The sequence below is a fragment of the Emys orbicularis genome, chromosome 5, assembly GCF_028017835.1.
Source record: "Emys orbicularis isolate rEmyOrb1 chromosome 5, rEmyOrb1.hap1, whole genome shotgun sequence".
In the NCBI taxonomy this organism is placed as follows: domain Eukaryota; kingdom Metazoa; phylum Chordata; order Testudines; family Emydidae; genus Emys; species Emys orbicularis.
Window position 1 is genome coordinate 125,051,284 of NC_088687.1, and position 17,226 is coordinate 125,068,509.

A 17,226-nucleotide genomic window follows, 5' to 3' on the forward strand; every position below is an offset into this window, starting at 1 on the left:
AGGTCGAAGGCCAAAAAACAGTCTCCCTGTTCCAATGCTGGAATGATCAATCGGGTGACCATCTTGAACTTCTGAGCCTTGACAAACTTGTTGAGAGCTCTGAGATCTAGTATGGGTCTCCAACCTCCCTTCCTTTGGTTATTAGGAAATAACTAGAGTAGACCCCCTTGCCTCATAAATGTTGAGGCACTGGTTCTATGGCTCCTAACTGGAGGAGGAGATCTATCTCTGGTTGTAGTAAACTCTCATGAGAAAGGTCCTTGAAGAGGGATGGGAAAGGGTGTTGTGGAGATGGTATGGATGGAGTACCTGAACCAGATGATTCTAAGACCCATCGGGTCTGACGTTATGCGTTCCCAGGCACTGCAGAACGCCGCCAATCAGTGGCCAAATTGGTGTACAATGGTGGTCAGTTGAATCAGTCGGGGGGTGGGGCCACATACAGCCTGTGCTGGGATTGGGGACTAAATAGAATCTTTTGCCCTGGTGTATAGATACCCAGCGACCCGAAGGTAGCCCTGAAATCCTTCAGGGCATAAAGGAAGGCGTTGGTCTTTTTGGCAAAGACCTTCATGTCCTCAAAGGGAAGATCTTCCACCATGGACTGCACCTCTTTCAGGAATCGCGACAAGTGGCGCCATGATGCCTATCACATCACCACTGCTGTGGAGACTGCCCTAGCTGCCATGTCGGTGGTGTCGAGGGCCGATTGCAGCGATGTTTTTGCTACTAATTGTCCTTCCTGGATGATGGCTTTGAAGGATTTCCGATGTACCTCTGGCAGCTTTTCAATAAAATCATTACATTTATTGTAATTTATGTAATAGTATTTGGACGTGAGCGCCTGACAGTTGGCAATATGGAACTATAAGGTGGCCGAGGAATATGCCTTTCAACCGAAAAGATCAAGGCGCTTCCTATCCCTATTATAGGGCATAGCTCTGGACCGGTGCTATTGGCCATGGAAATTGACAGCATCCACCACAATGTAGTTGGGTGGTCGGTGGGAAAATAGGAATTCCGATTCCTTGGCAGGGATATAATATTTTTTCTCTGCTCATTTGCAAGTTAACACCACTGATGCTGGGTTTGCCGGGTCTAAAATGGCTTCATTAATTGGGAGTCAATCTTTGAGAAGGACAAAGAATAGATGATATCAAGGAGCTGATGGTGGGCATCTTTGACCTCCTCTAGTAATATGTAGTGGGTGTCCGCTGCCGTCTTTGCCAGCTCCAGGAAAAGATGGAAGCCGTCTATCAGAGATGGTGGGGGAGGCATGACCTCCAGTGGAGCACCCATAGGGACACTACTCGAAGAAGAATCAGGCCATTTGTTTAGCTGCCTACAGATGGATATCTGAGTTTGTTTGCCCTCATTGGTTTACATTAGACCATCACACAACCTTTATTTGTTTTTTTTCCTGGAATCATGTACTCTATCTAATTTGGGTTTTCTGAATATAGCAACAGTCTGCCTTGAATTCCTCTTAGATTATTACAAGTTGGATATTGTGCATTATTCAAAGGGCAAACTCTTCCCAGATTTAAGAGGGTCTCAGATATAATTTATGTTCTCAGTGTCTTAAAGAACCAATGACCTTCCTACAGGTAACATATAGACAAAGATGTATTTTTTTAAAGATAAGGATAAATTCAACTAGGGAAGCCCAAATTTTAAAATATAATTTGTATACATGGACATATACCCAGACTTTAGATAAGTAATTTCACAAGTACAGTAACACAAGTATCTAGCTCTTAAATAGCACTTTCCATCAGTAGATCTCAAAGCTCCTTACAAAGAAGGTAAGCATCATTATCCCCTGTGATGGCAGACCAGATGCCAGCTCATTTCAAGGCTTCTAGGCCTCACTGAACACTGACAAATGCACAACTGGAAATCAGTCTGGCTTACCTGTGTGTTAGTACTGTTAAAATAGGTATCAGATTTATAGAGATGTATTTAGTTTTTGGACTTTATGAAATGCTTGTAAATTGCTGCTTGCATTAATCTCATTTATAATACCTGCATCCTATGTTATAAGGTAATATTTAAGCATAAGCTCTGTACCTATAAAAGTGTTTGCTCTAAAACTGTAAACCCCCACAGTCAGGAAAGAAGTATTACCAAGTGTGAAATACCAGTTTACCACAAGAGGTATCATCTCCTCTCCAACCCTTTGGTCCATAGACACCAGACAAGCCATTGTGGAACATCAGGGGACAAAAGTGTTTGTTGATTGCTCCCCCAACACCTATGTGGAGGAGACGTGCACAAATGCTCATCCCATCCACTTGAGTTCTGGGGAAAGGAAATAAAAATCCCTGTCCAGAAGAAATTGTTATCCCTGTGCTACTTGGATTTCAGGGAAAGGGCAATATTTCTAAGCATAAGCAAGCGATCCCCAGCTGTTTAGCGTGGGTTAGCCCAAAAGGACATATACAGCTTGCACATTACAGCAACTTCTATTATGTTTTGGAATCTAAGGCTATGTCTACACTGCACTTTTGTCGTTAAAATTTTTGTCAGTCAAGGGTTGGAAAAAAACCCCACGCCTGACCAGCAAAAGTTTTAACGACAAAAAGCACCTGTGTGGACAGCGCTTTGTCAGTGGGAGAGCATCTCCCGCCAACAAAGCTACCGCCCTTTGTTGGGGGTGGTTTTATTATGTTGGCAGGACAGCTCTCTCCTGCCGACAAAGAGAGGCTACACTGTGTGCCTTACAGCAGCAAGGCTTTAGTGGCACAGCTGTAAGCTGTGCAGTGTAGACATAGCCTTAGACCGGGGGGAGGGATAGCTCAGCAGTTTGAGCATTGGCTTGCTAAACCTAGGGTTGTGAGTTCAATCCTTGAGGGGGCCACTTAGGGATCTGGGGCAAAATCAGTACTCGGTCCTGCTAGTGAAGGCAGGGGGCCAGACTCAATGACCTTTCAGGGTCCCTTCCACTTCTATGAGATAGGTATATCTCCATATATTATTATTACTGTAACTCAAATCTTTAGACAGTTTATTATAGGATTGACTATAAACGTTGTCTTTGGTGTGAGATCTGAGATACAATTGACCTGGGGTAAGTGACTAGTCCTTTGGGACTGGGAGTAATCTGAATATTGTTGTGGTTTTTGGTGTAAGAGACCATCTATCACAAAGGCAAATTTGCCTGGGTGGCAAGATAGACTGAAGTATCATAAGGGACTGTCTGTGACTCCATGTTAAAGCTGTTATAGTGCTTGAGGAGTTCACACTTAATACGTGGTTGGTGAAATCTAAGTATAGAACTCACAACCAGTTTGGGGTTTGTACTGTGGTTTGTAATAGTCTGCCCTGAGGTTGGCACACATGTTCATGGGCCACTCCAGGCAGCCTGACATTCCCATTTTACAGACAGGGAAACAGACACAGCATACCAAATGACAGGTTTCAGAGTAGCAGCCGTGTTAGTCTGTATCCGCAAAAAGAACAGGAGTACTTGTGGCACCTTAAAGACTAACAAATTTATTAGAGCATAAGCTTTCGTGGGCTACAACCCACTTCTTCGTGGGTTGTAGCCCACGAAAGCTTATGCTCTAATAAATTTGTTAGTCTCTAAGGTGCCACAAGTACTCCTGTTCTTTTTGAGCATACCAAATGTTATTCTGTGTTACACTCATTTTTATTTTATTCCACAGACATAACTCAGAATGCATTCTGGCCCATTTACATTAGCTGGAGTGTAAAATGTCACAAAAAGATAATATTTTTCTCTTACCGAAATAAAGTACGTTTTTCTAAACGTAGATCCCGAGAATCCAAGATGCTACTGTCTTGATGCAATACAAGTGGCTATAGAGCATACAGTTGGAACAAAAGAAGAGAAAATATGTTAAATTGGGAACATGTCACTTGTTATATATCATTTAACAATATGTAACAGCTGTGCAAAACAAAAAAAGCAATTTTAAAATTAGCCAAGGAAGAGAGACAGAACAATTATTAAGCTTTGTGTGTATGGCTATTATTGTATTAATTTACAGCAAGCAACATGATTCTCTTTTTCTCTGTATAGTTCCAAAAGATGTAGGGGCCAATCCTGTGAGGCGCTTAGCAATTCCCTACTCCCATTAAAGTCAATGGGTATTGAGAGTTCTCAGCATCTCATACAAGGCCTGGGCATTTAAACATAAGGGGGTGAACAAACAGAATGATACATCAGAAAATACGACAAAATAACGTTGGCAGAAAGATTTAAAAAAAAAAAAAAAGATTATTTTACAAGGAAGACAAGTAAATTAGGATCATTAGTCTGAGCTCTTGCATAACACAAGACAAAATCTGCATCAAGCCCATAACTTTTTTGAACCATAGCATCTTTTACAAAGATATCCAGTTCGGATTTAAAGACTTCAAATGATAGAGAATCCATCCCCTCGCTTCATAAATTGTTCCAATGGTTAAATACCCTCACTGTTAAAAAAATACACCTTATTTCTGATCTAAATTTGTCTAGCTTCAGCTTTCAATCACTGGATCTTGTTATGCCTTTTTCTGTCAGATTAAAGAGCTGTCTATCAAAAATGTCTTCTCCATGTAGATACTGTAGGCTGTTATCAAGTCACTGCTTAAACTTCTCTCAGACACACTAAACAGACTGAAGTTCTTAATCTCCTCCCTCTAAGGCATGTTTTCCAGACCTCAAATCTTCTTGTAGCTCTCTCCTGAACCCTTTCCAATTTTTCAATATCCTTTTTAAAATGTAGTATCAGAAATGGACACAATATTCCAGTAATGATCTCATTAATATTTTTCCATTGAGCAACACACACAAATCCTCTTATCATCAATGTGAAGTCTGAATACAAAGAGGTAGAGTATTCCCCTAAATAATCAATAATCCCACATTAGTAAACTGACTAGGAAGTCTGAATTTTTTTAAAAAAGTATAGGAACATACATACCTTGTCTCCTCCAACTAAAAAAAGGTCTACTGCAGCTATGTTAATGCCATGTTTCTCACAGAGCCCAGATAACATCTCTTTGACTGAGAATCCTGATTTAACAACCATTTTACAGGACGAGCCATCTGGAAGGTTTATACAGCAGTATTTTGAGGATTTCTCTTTATCAGGTACAGATGCAGATAACCGAGAGGCATCAGACTTGTCAGAAACAAAAATTAAAGTTAAGAACAAACACACAATATTACAGTCCAACAAATCAAATAAAGCAAGGGAACACACTTTTAACCATGTTTGAGGTTTACCCTTCCTTCAAAATCTTTCTATTACCAGGTAATTTTTTTAGAACTATTTCAATTTAAGACAAAGACACTACCACAGACCAAACTTCACAAATCTAAACATACTTTAAGTGCAGCCACCCCTGGAGGGAGAATTCGGACCAGGGGGAAAGCAGGAGGCAGTACCATACTGCCTTCCCTGAAGTTTCCACTAGAGCAGCATTTCTCAAACTGGGGTCGGCGGACCTCTGGGCATCCCCGAGCATACTCCCAGGTCTGCGGGCCCTGCTGATCAACTCCTTCCCCTCCAGAGGCAAAGTGGGGCTAAGGCAGGCTCCCTACCTGCCCTGGCTACGCGCTGCTCCCGGAAGCGGCCAGCATCCCCCTGCAACCCCTGGGGGAGGAATTGCTGGGAACTGCCCTACCAAATTCACTGTTCAATTTGGTAAATTGCATGGTCAGAGGACTTTAAAAATCTTACATTTCACGGCTTTAGATATTTAAATCTGAAATTTCACGGTGTTGTAACTGTGGGGGTCCTGACCCAAACAGAGGTCGTGGGGGCAGTCGCAAGGCTATTGTAGGGGTCACAATATTGCCATCTTTACTTCTGCACTGCTGCTGGCAGCAGGGCTGCCTTCAGAGCTGGCTCCCAGCCAGCAGCCATGGAGCTTCCTGCAGCCGGGGGAAGATCCCAGAGGTGGGTCTGACCTGGCCCTGGGAGTGGCCTGTGCAAGGGAAGAGAAAGTCCTGTCCCTCCCTAGCCTGGCTGGGACTAGCAGCTAGAGCCCAGTGCACAGTAGGAGCCCCCAGCTGGGGTGCCCCAGCCCAACCCCGGGTCCAGTGCCCCCCGTGACCACGGCGCCATGGGCAGTCACCCACCTATAAGGCTGGCACTGCTCCCCCCAAAAGTGATGACCCTCTCTCATACCATGCGACTCTCGCTTCTGCGCTGCTGTTGGTGGTGCTGCCTTCAGAGCTGTGTGCCTGGCCAGAAGCCACAGCTCTTCGGTCACCCAGCTCTGAACGCAGCACAGAAATATGGATGTCAATACCGCAACCCTCCTACAGTAGCCAGATTTCATGAGGAAAACCAGATTTCACAGTTCGTGATGCGTTTTTCATGGCTGTGAATTTGGTAAGGCCCTAATTATAGCCACAGAAAAATCATCTTAGTACACACAAAGTATCAAAAGAGACAACTGCATTACATTGTTTTTACAAGGTAATATTTTGAAGTATTTAATAAACACTCAATTTAAATGGATGCTACAAATATGGCTCTGCACGGTTTACTTCTCTGTTTACCCTCTAGCATCACATATATCAACAAGAATCTGTATGATTCTTAGAATCAAATTTGTAAGTCAAAGGGATACTGTCAGGATAAAAAAGGATATTTTAAAATTATATTCTTTTATACGCTTTGTTAAAATTCACTTGAAATCTAGGGTGATATTAAATTTTAAGTTTACTTTTCATCATTTATATTGTTTACTTTGTGCATTTCATTCAGCTTGGACTGTGAAGGTGGAACTACATTGTTTATAACTACTGTGTCTTCACTTCTTGTTTCTCCACATATGACCATGTGTTGCGATGTTTTAGTTGCAAATGCTGCTGGGGAATGCTTCACTCTTTTATCCCTCAAACACTGGGAGCAGAGTCAAGCTATAGTGACCAGGAGAAGAGAGAGGAGGGATACTCAGCTTTGGGGCATCAAGGAAATGAATTCAAACTCATATATAGTCAAGAGGAAGAGGACCCAAAGAGCAATTCAATTGGCAATTGTTCATAGCAGAGCTTAAGAGCTGCAGTAGCTGGGAGGCAAGGTGGGTCAGTTTGTAGAGAGCTTTAGTGTCCTTGGATTGAAAGACCCTATAAAAGTGCTAACTTTTATTATAATGTCCAAAGGAACAGGAAAGTTGGGGTAGCTAGGAGACAGGATAGCTTGGAGATGGCAGGACAATTTTAAAAAACAGGTATATAAAATGCATAAAAGAGATATTTATCTTTACATTAAAGCAAGATCGTTTAGGATCACAAATAGCACTATAACAGTGTTCTTTAAAAAATGTAACTATTTATCTGACAACCTGTTTAAACAACCAGACCCTTATTATTTCACAAAATAAGTATAGCTATAAAAATTTTTTAAAAGTTCAGTCTAAAAAGAATTTGAAATTTACATACAAAGACATATAGACATTTTGTTTATTTATACTATTGCAGAAAAATTGGGCTATTATTGATTCAGGGGAGGGATAGCTCAGTGGTTTGAGCATTGGCCTGCTAAACCCAGGGTTGTGAGTTCAATCCTTGAGGGGGCCACTTAGGGATCTGGGGCAAAATCAGTACTTGGTCCTGCTAGTGAAGGCAGGGGGCTGGACTCGATGACCTTTCAGGGTCCCTTCCAGTTCTAGGAAATAAAATAAATTAATGGAGATATCCTATTTAATTTTATTTATTTCCTAGGTAACAATCACTCCCATTTTTTTTCATTCCTCATACTATTTGATTCTAAGGAGCTGGCCCTTACCAGTTCAAGACTTGCAGCTGATGACATGGAGCCTTGTGATTCACGTCTGCAAAATAGTCCATTGGTATGCATAGAATCTGAGAGTGGGAAAAGTAGAGTGATAAGTAAAAATGCTTGGTTTTACTATTCATTAAAGGTGCCACAAAACCTCAAGTCATCTGACTAGAATATTCATTTTCTGATCTGGGAAAGAAAAATTCCAAATCCTTGTACTATCTTCACATGCTGAACATTTAAACATCTTTTAAACGTAATTATTTATTGCTTATATAACACTACAGGTGTTCATGGCTTTTTGCAAGCAGATGAAAAGACAAGGTTCCTGTTCTTGGAAGTGATTGCTTACATTTTAAAAAGTGACTACCAATTTACAATACCTTCAAGGTGAGTACCAGATCCCTGAAAATCAGGCTCTTTTAAGGTGTCTCAAGTTGGACATCCAAAAATTGAGAACTCAATCCCTTGTCACTTCTTAAAGTTTAGGTCTATAACCTTAGTATCTGATTCTGCAGCCCTCATTCACGTACATGGTCCCCCGACATCAACTGTACAGCTCACAACGCTTTTTCAAGAACCATGGTAGGCAGATGGTGGGGAAGAAGAGACAGCAGTAAACACAATGTCTTAGAGTAGCTGACTGCTGCAGTGGATTTCAGAATTTGTAGTTTTGTTTTTGCAATTTTTTAAAACTGTTTGCCTGTTAATTGCTTTGTGCAAGCCTCTGCAGTTGCCAAAATGTGGTGCTCTTTCATTTCAGTGAACTACAGAGATGCAAATATTCTCACTAATAGAAATTACTTCAAACACAGTGCAATTAGCCCAGACCTCATTTATCTAAAAATAGTTTAATGTTGCCTCATACAAGATCTACAATTTTCTCAACAAAAGCTACTGACTGACTAGCAGTTGAATGAACAGGCTACACAACCCAGTCTCTGCCAATTAGATTGTGTTTTAGTAACATTCTGCGCCTGTGGAATTCATTCTCCCTCCCTAAATTGTTCCTCTATGCCTCCTTAAGGGATTTTTTTGTTTTGTTTTTTGTAGAGAGAAGTAATTTCCCTATCTGTAAACTAGGTTTCTACAACAAAGCACTCATCACTCTGATTCAATGAACTTGGGCATAGCCACCTATGGCTTTATTTTCATATATACCTGTTTGACTCCCCCATGAAGGCCAAGGTAGGATATGAATGTAAGAGAGGCTGAGAGTCAACTTGCAGTGAGAGTGCAGCTAGGTGGACAGAAAAAAACCCTCTTGGAAATTGGTGAAAGCATGTTTAAACAGCTGAGGGAAATCCCATTGGTCCAGAATATCAAAGTAGAAAGCCTTTAATGCTACCAGTTTCTCATTCCCCAGACTTTTGTCTACAGACCTCCACCTAGTTCCATGACTGTTCCTGGCTATTGTGGCGCAGGACATGACCATTTCCCTCTGTCACAGCTCAGCAGATCATTAAAAATCTGCTCCAGGTCATGTGTAGTAATGAGGTGTAGATTCCTTGCTGAGTGTTAACAGTGGTATTGCTGAAGCAATCTTGCAACAAAGTAGGACTTGAAAACTCACCATTTTGGTAGTCATCATTTTCCTTTTTTTTCTGCGATCTCCCCACACTCTTACTTCTTGACCAGGAGAAAAATGTCCCTTTTTTTTTCTTCTCAGCATCTTCCTCTCCAGATTCTTCATTTAAGGACCTTCCTGACTTTGATTTTCCAATTAACTATCATCAAAACACAGATAAAATATTAGCTGGAGCACTCTTGCAAACATATTGTCTAAAGCATGGATTCTCAAACTCTCCTAAAAGTGGACTATATTATAGAGTGAGAGTCTGGTTGATTATCTTTTTGCCTTCTCATTATTATGTACGCCAGTCCCCCTGCGACTGGTAATCAAATAACATGCCAGCACAACAACAAAAACTGCTTATATGGAAAAGTAATATTGGGACAGTGACGCAGCTGGAAACAAAAAGAAATAACAGCATAATGTGACTAATCAGCTCTCCACAGACTACTGGCAGTCTACGGACTACAGCTAGAGAACTAATGATTTAAAAGGGTTATTGGATTTCCATTTACTTGGTTTTTAAAAAAATATAGAATTTCATATACTGTACAGCAATCTACCTAGGCTTGAAATATAAACTAAAATTAAATACAGGTATCTGATAATGTCTTTCTTAACTAACATCTACTTATGTATAACAAATAATAGTCGATGAAAAGTATTAACGTAGATATATTTTTAATAATGTTATGCCTACATTTTCTTTTAATGAGCATTTATCTTTTTCACATTAAAATATTCTTTAAAATGCTGAATTTAAAAGAAAAAACCCCTCTATCCATAAAATAGTGGATGCCCCAAAAATACAGTGGCTGACATTAAAAATAAAAATAAAAAGTTAAAAATTACCTTTACAACTAAATAATGAATACTGTGGTAAAGTTATTTAGTTGCAAAGATAAAACTCTCAAATTTTAAAATGGCAATCAATGATTGTGGAAATAAGAATGAGCAAAGTTCTGATTCCTATGAAAGTATTAAAAAATTTTAAAGCTTCCAAAGACTATGGGTGTTTTTTTTTAATTTTTATTTACCTAGACAAATTTTATAATAAAAAGTGTTTAAACAACATGAAGGATTTGGCTGAAAACAGGCCAGGAAATTCAAAGAGTAAATTCATCAGTTGCCAGCCCAGACAACCAGTCACTGCCAGGAATTCTGGCTTTCCAGGTAGGACTTTTTATTATTAATTCATTATTATTATTATTATTTCATGTGGGATGAAGGTGTGAATTATTTCTTCTGAAAGGTACCAGATTAATTCAAGTCCTCTCTTTTTCCATGGAATAGTTGCATCAGAAAAGCAAACTTCCAACATTGCCCTAACCAACATGCATAAATCATATTCTACAGCAATAACCTTTTCACTTTGAAGGTCAAATATATTATTTCAAAAATCCCAGGGCAACAGTCAAGGTTTAGGGACAAATTCTCTGCTTCTCTGCTCAGGCAGTACAAAGAGAGCAGAAACCACCTACAAGTCTCCAGCTGGGGATTCCTCAGGTATAAGGGAATCCCAAACAGGCAAGAGTCCTAGTGTAGTGAACTCTTATATGTATCATCCCAAAACTCCTGGTGCAGAAGGATGTGACGGGCATAGGGAGGAGTGGGTGGAGCATGTTGGCTATCCTGCTAGCATGCTGCCTTTGGAGACCTTTGTCAGTTGGTGCAAGTTAGAGCAACTCCTAGAATATTCTCCAACCTGTGTCGGAGCAGAGAATCAGGAAGCTGTAATTGGATTTTGGTTATCAACTTCTCCTCCCCTTCACCTCTCTAGGGTTGTGTGGTGGAGGAGGATGTCTTTTGCTACCTGCTCTCTGATGCTCAGGTAGAGACGTGCTTATCATGCACTCCTTAGGGCTCCCACAACCTGTCAGGGGAACAGACAATGGAGCAGCCAAAGCTCCCTCCTCTCTCCCCTTCAATGCACCAGGTGGCCAACCCGGTGACGTCCTGATTATCAACTGTAGAGAACTGCTGCTCAGTGTCCCCTATTTCGGCCCTATAGCAACAGGACTGATTCAATCATTTCAGTTTAAAAATCTCAGAACGTGGCTCATAGGTAGTTTTCAATTTATATATATCATCAGATACAAGTTTTCTTAACACAGTCATCCTTAAGGATCAGAAGCTGGATACTATTGTAGTAAAGGGATAAATTCTAAGGATGAGAGGGAAGTTCATTTTCCAACCTTATTTAACCTTTGACCTCTCTACTGGATGGATAGCAAGGATATTTTGAGACAGTAGCAGTGCTGGGTTTTGTGATGTAGGCAATTGTCCAATTGTCCACTGACTGAAATTACCAACTCACGCCACCTAGGTCATTGAAAGCACCCCATAATTGTACTAGCATTCACTACTAACCCTGGCTGAATTTTAACTGGCTACCTGCAGTTGAAAATACCAGAACTTAGTTTCCTAACAATTATGGACTTCAATCAAAATCAACTTCTGAATTGGCGCATAAAGTATAATTACCTCATTTCATTAGCTGTAGAACAAAATGCGTTTATTTAGGCAATACATAAATAAAATATATTAAAAAGGGAGTTAGTAACTTCTATTAGAATGGATAAAAACCTATCGACAAATAAAACAATTTGTACATTAAGACTTGGCAATTAGATACTTTGTCAGCACTAGTAAATATGAACACTCATTAGTTTCTACACATTCTTGTTGATCTTCCAACAAATTTGGGGGGTCGGAGAAGTTCAGCTATGGATAAGAACTTAGTTTTCAGAAAAGTAACAATTTAATCAAAAGTCACCTTTTTTGGTGTTGAGATATGGGACCGCTCTGAGTTGATACTATGTTTAGATGTGGGGCTGCCGGGAACACGCTGTGGATCAGGAAGAGGGCGACCTTCTACTTCAGCCAGAATGCATTCTTGGTAAAGCGGGGATTTCAGAAAGCGAGTATAGCTATCAAACTTCATCAGATTAAAAATCTGAAATGTAAGTGCAGTGGGATAATGGTTAAACAAGATTAAATCTCATATGAAGAATGCAGGCCTATTTTTCAAATATTATGTTCTTAAAACTCAGAGCATTAATGTGAAGACACACATCAGGCTTGCTTTTGTTGAAGTCAGTGGGAGTTGTGCACCAATTTCAAATGAAATAGAACTGAGTCTTAGTCTCTTAGCATAAGGCTTTATTTTTTTCAAAAGGTCCAAGAATGGTCAAAAATGAAAACCAGTGTAGATAAAAAAAATGGTTACCTACCTTTCGTAATTGTTCTTCAAGATGTATTGCTCATGTCCATTCCATTCTAGGTGTGCATGCGCCTACATGCGTGGCCGTTGGAGATTTTTGCCTTAGCGGTATCCATAGGGTCGGCTGTGGCGTCCTCTGGAGTGCCACGCTCATGTGTCAGTATATTTGGCGCCACCAGCCCTACGCCCTCTCACTTCCTTCTTGACAGAAACTCTGATACAGGGGCAGGAGGATGGGTAATGGAATGGACATGAGCAACACATCTCGAAGAACAACAGTTATGAAAGGAGGTAACTGTTTTTTCTTCTTCGAGTGCTTGTTCATGTCGATTACATTCTAGGTGACTCGCAAGCAGTATCCTTGGAGGTGGGCTCTGAGTTCACGGTCGTGTGGCTTGCAACACTGCTCTACCAAAGCCAGCATTGTCTCAGGCTTGCTGGGTAAGCGCATAATGAGACATAAACGTGTGGATAGATGACCAGGTAGCAGCCCAGCAGATATTCTTGGGCCAGGAAGGCTGCCGATGAAGCCTGAGCCCTAGTCGAGTGGAGCATGAGGTGCAGAAGATAGTCCAGGATTGCCTGCAGCAAAGCCTGCTCAGCCCGGATACCCCGGTCAGAGGTCCAGCACATGAACCTCTTCCACTTGGCCAGGTAGGTCGCTCTGGTGGAGCGCTTTCTGCTACCCAACAAGATCTGTTGGACATTGGCTGAGCATTCCTCCTCATTCAGCAATGCCATAGCCATGCTGTCAAGTGAAACACCACCAGGTTTGGGTGCAGAAGACTGCCATGGGTCTGGGACAGCAGGTCTGGCCAGAGGGGTAGCTGCAGTGGGGCGGCTACCGAAAGATCCAGCAGCATGCCGGATGAGTGCTGTTAAGGGCACGCGGGGGCTATCAGGATAACCTTCGCCCTGTCCTCTTTGATCTTCACAAGGACTCTCTGGATCAACAGCACTGGCGGGAAGGCGTACATCAGGGCCCCTCACCATGGGAGCAGAAAAGCGTCTGACAGGTAGCCCCTGTCCATCCCCCGGATCTAACAGAACACGTGGCATTTCATGTTCTGATGGGATGCGAAGAAGTCCATCTGGGGAGTCCCCCACCTCTAGAAGATCATACTGACCACCTCTGGATGGAGCAACCGCTCGTGGTGAGATGAGACGGTCCTACTGAGGTGATCTGCTAACACGTTCCTGGTCCCGGGCAGATGTGCGGCTACCAGCAGAGCCGGCTCTGGCTTTTTTGCCGCCCCAGGCAAAAAAGCCTCCAGCCGCCCGCCCCCCCCCCCTCTCCCCCCGGCGGCCGGGGGCAGGGCGCCGGGGGGGAGGGCGCCGGAGGGGAGGGCGGCCGGAGCCCTGGGAGGAGGGCGGCGAGCCCCGGCGGGGGCTCGGCTCTCCCCCCGGCGGCCAGAGCGCCGGGGGCAGGGCGGTGAGCCCCGGTGGGGGCTCGGCTCTCCCCCCCGGCGGCCAGAGCGCAGGGCAGGGCGGCGAGCCCGGCTGTGGCCCCGCTCTCCCCGGCGTCCCGAGCGCCGGGCCGCGCCGCCCCCCTCCAGGTGCCGCCCCAAGCACCAGCTTGGTTGCCTGGTGCCTGGAGCCGGCCCTGGCTACCAGATGAATGGCATGCTGCACACAGAAGTTCCAAAGGCGGAGAGCTTCTTGGCAAAGGGCTGACCATCTGGCTCTGCCCTGCCTGTTGATGTAACTGTCCGTCAAGACCTGCACCACCTTGCTCCTGAAGTGGGGCAAGAAAGCTTGGCAGGCCAGGCAAACCGCTTTGAGCTCTCTGATGTTGATATGGAGGGTCAGATCGTTCCGTAGCCAGCAGCCTTGCTTGCTGAGATCGCCCAGGTGGGATCTCCAGCCCAGGTCCAAAGCATCAGAGACCAGTGTCAGCGAAGATGATGGGGCCGCGACGGGAACTCACTCCAACACCAACCTGGGGTCCAACCAGAGACAACCAGATGTGATCCAGCACCCTGACTCCCCAGTCTAGTTCGTGCCTGTTGGGTATGTAGACCAATGCTAGCCCCCTTGCAGAGGCCAGAGATGGAGCCAGGCATGACTGACCACATATATACATGCAGCCATGTGGCCCAACAACCGCAGGCAGGTGTGAGCAGTGGTGAGTGGGTGGTTCTTCACATGGGAGATCAGGTCCGACGTGGCCTGAAAACACACCTCCGGAAGGAAGGTTCTGGCTCGTGTGGAGTCAAGAACCGCCCCAATGAAATCTATTCATTGGACCAGCATTAAGGTGGATTTTTTCTCGTTTATCAACAGGTCCAGATTGTGGCAGGTGGAATGCACCAGATTGAGGCTCCTCTGCACTTGTTCCTGAGATCTGCTCTTGATGAGCCAATCATCAAGATATGGGAAGACCTGGACCCCTCGACGCCTCAGGTAAGCGGCCACTGGCGCCATACATTTTGTGAACACCTTTTGGGCCAATAAGAGGCCAAAGAGCAGCGCCGTGAATTGGAAATGGCATCCACCCACTATGAAACGGAGGAAACGTTTGTGATCTTGGAATATGGAAATAAGCCTCCTTCAAGTCGAGGGCAACGTACCAGTCTCCCGGATCCAGGGAGGGGATAATGGAGGCCTGGGAGACCATGTGAAACTTCTACTTCTAGAGAGACTTGCTGAGGTGTCACAGGTCCAGAATGGGTCTGAGGCCCCCTTTTGCTTTCGGGATTAGGAAGTAGCGGGAGTAGAACCCTTTTCCTTTCATGTCCCGAGGGACCTCCTCTACTGCCCCCAGGTGCAGGAGGTTAGCCCCGAGATACTATCTCTAGCACCTAGTGGTCCGAGGTGACCTGAGACCAGGCTGAATGGTAGGGATGAAGATGGTCGAGGAAAGAACAAGGTAGGTCTGGGGAGTTGATTGGGGTGTTATGCTCGAGCGCACCTTCAAAATGAGCACTTCTAGCCCCCGGGATGCTTTGCCAGGCTGGGCTGCGTGGGTGAGCAGGAGGAAGAAGGGCAGTGACTAAAGCTTGTGTCTCTATCCCTTCTCCTCAAAGACTCCTGTCGAGGCTGCCAAGGCCTTGGAGGCAGCGGACAGAATTGCTTCCTCACTGATTGTTGCATATGCAGACTCAGGGAAGGAGGGGTGGGCCAAGTGTCCTTTAGGCCATGCAGCCGTGCATCAGTCTGCTCCGCGAAGAGACAATTCTCTTCAAATGGGAAATCTTGAATTGAGGCCTGCATTTCTTGGAACAGGCCAGTGGTCTGACACTCGCTCCTCTACCACGACCTCTGAGTGCTGCCAACTGTTGTTCTGATGCGGCGGCTGACGAATGGTGCGAAGGGGGCATCGCCATCACAGGCATGATCCACGCACTCCAATAGGGCCACTGGTCGTGTTGCCAAGGCAGCATCGCAGAGGTTGACAAAGGCTCAGATGCCCAATCGTGCTGGTGATGCCTCAGCGATGGGTAGAGGAGCAAGTGCCCATCCCGAAACCCCCTTCCTCCGTGGGAGATGATGCCCCAGGGCCTCCCCCGGACAGTACAGTCATCCTCATCCCTGGACGAGGCAGTGCATGAATCTGTCAGCTAACCGTCGCCACTGGTTAATAGGACTCGGGGGACCGGTACCTCAAGGGAGATCAGTTCCACAGTGCGGGGGATGGAGATCTGCACTGAGAAGATGACAGGCAGGAGGATGAACAGTGCCAGCAATAGGGTGACTGGCGACTCCCCCTAGGTGACCCACATTGAGATGGTGGAGACCGCGATCACAGTGCTGGTGATTTTGGGTGAGCCACAGAGGACCTGGGCTGTGAAGCCGGAGATCTGTGGCATGGAGTTGGAGAGCGCTGACTCGGCTCTGAGGATTGACGGCACTCAACTGCCCTCTGGGGGGTCCTGACAGCTGCTTGCCCTTGTAGGGAGCCTTTGCCACTTCTTGCGGCACACGCGGTGATGGCAGCGCTGGTAGAGGCCTCTGCTCTCTAGGCACCAGGAGAGCCTGGGAAGTCCCGCCACAAGTCTGGGTCTCCTACCACTCCCGGGAGCCAGTGGTGGATCCCTTGGGGGGGGGTTAGGGACCCTGATTGGGGAGGCATGTCCATGTGGCTCTGGTGTGGGTGGGCGGCCTGAACTGGGTCCTTTGCCCGATACCTCATGGCCCTTCTTGCCAGGGAGCCGTGCTTCTTGGCCTTCTTTTTGGGCACCAGCGATGGAGAGTGGTGCTGGGCGGAGCTCAGTGCCAGGGGTGTGCTACGCACCGAGGCCGAGGTACTAGGGTAGAGTCCGGCCAGGAAGGCTCGGAAGCCAGGTGGAGAGCAACCTCCATGAGGAGGGCCCTCAGACGGATGTCATGCTCTTTCTGGGTCCTGGGTCAAAAGTTTTTGCAAATGCAACACTTGTCCTTCACCTGTGACTCCCCCAGGCACTTCAGGCAGCTGCTGTGGAGGTCACTAATAGGCAAAGGCCTGTTGCAGTCCATGCAGGGCTTAAACCCCAGAGACCGGGGCATGCCCCGCCTGGGGCTAAGTCCCCACTGGGCCTCTAAGTTTTAACTACACTTAACAATTACATTACACTAACTACTATAAACAAACTATTTACAAGGCCCTAAGGCTCAAAGTCAGAAGAGACAAAAACCACTAGCCCTTGCTAGGCAAGGAAAAGGCACTCCGACTAACCACCACAGGCGGTAAGAAGGAACTAAGA

At 44.9% G+C, this 17,226-nt stretch overlaps 1 protein-coding gene across 2 annotated transcripts in view; it reads right to left on the bottom strand.

Moving 5' to 3' along the window:
* The window catches only part of RGS12 (regulator of G protein signaling 12), a 163,588-nt gene that overhangs the window by 24,359 nt on the left and 122,003 nt on the right, over window positions 1-17,226 (bottom strand). For both annotated transcript variants that reach the window (XM_065404923.1, XM_065404924.1), the window contains exons 7-11: window positions 12,098-12,277; window positions 9,322-9,475; window positions 7,755-7,831; window positions 4,935-5,135; window positions 3,749-3,822 (exon numbers count right to left, since the gene is read on the bottom strand). In XM_065404923.1, the coding sequence (XP_065260995.1) occupies window positions 3,749-3,822; window positions 4,935-5,135; window positions 7,755-7,831; window positions 9,322-9,475; window positions 12,098-12,277 (686 nt within the window). The remainder of the gene's footprint in view (window positions 1-3,748; window positions 3,823-4,934; window positions 5,136-7,754; window positions 7,832-9,321; window positions 9,476-12,097; window positions 12,278-17,226) is intronic.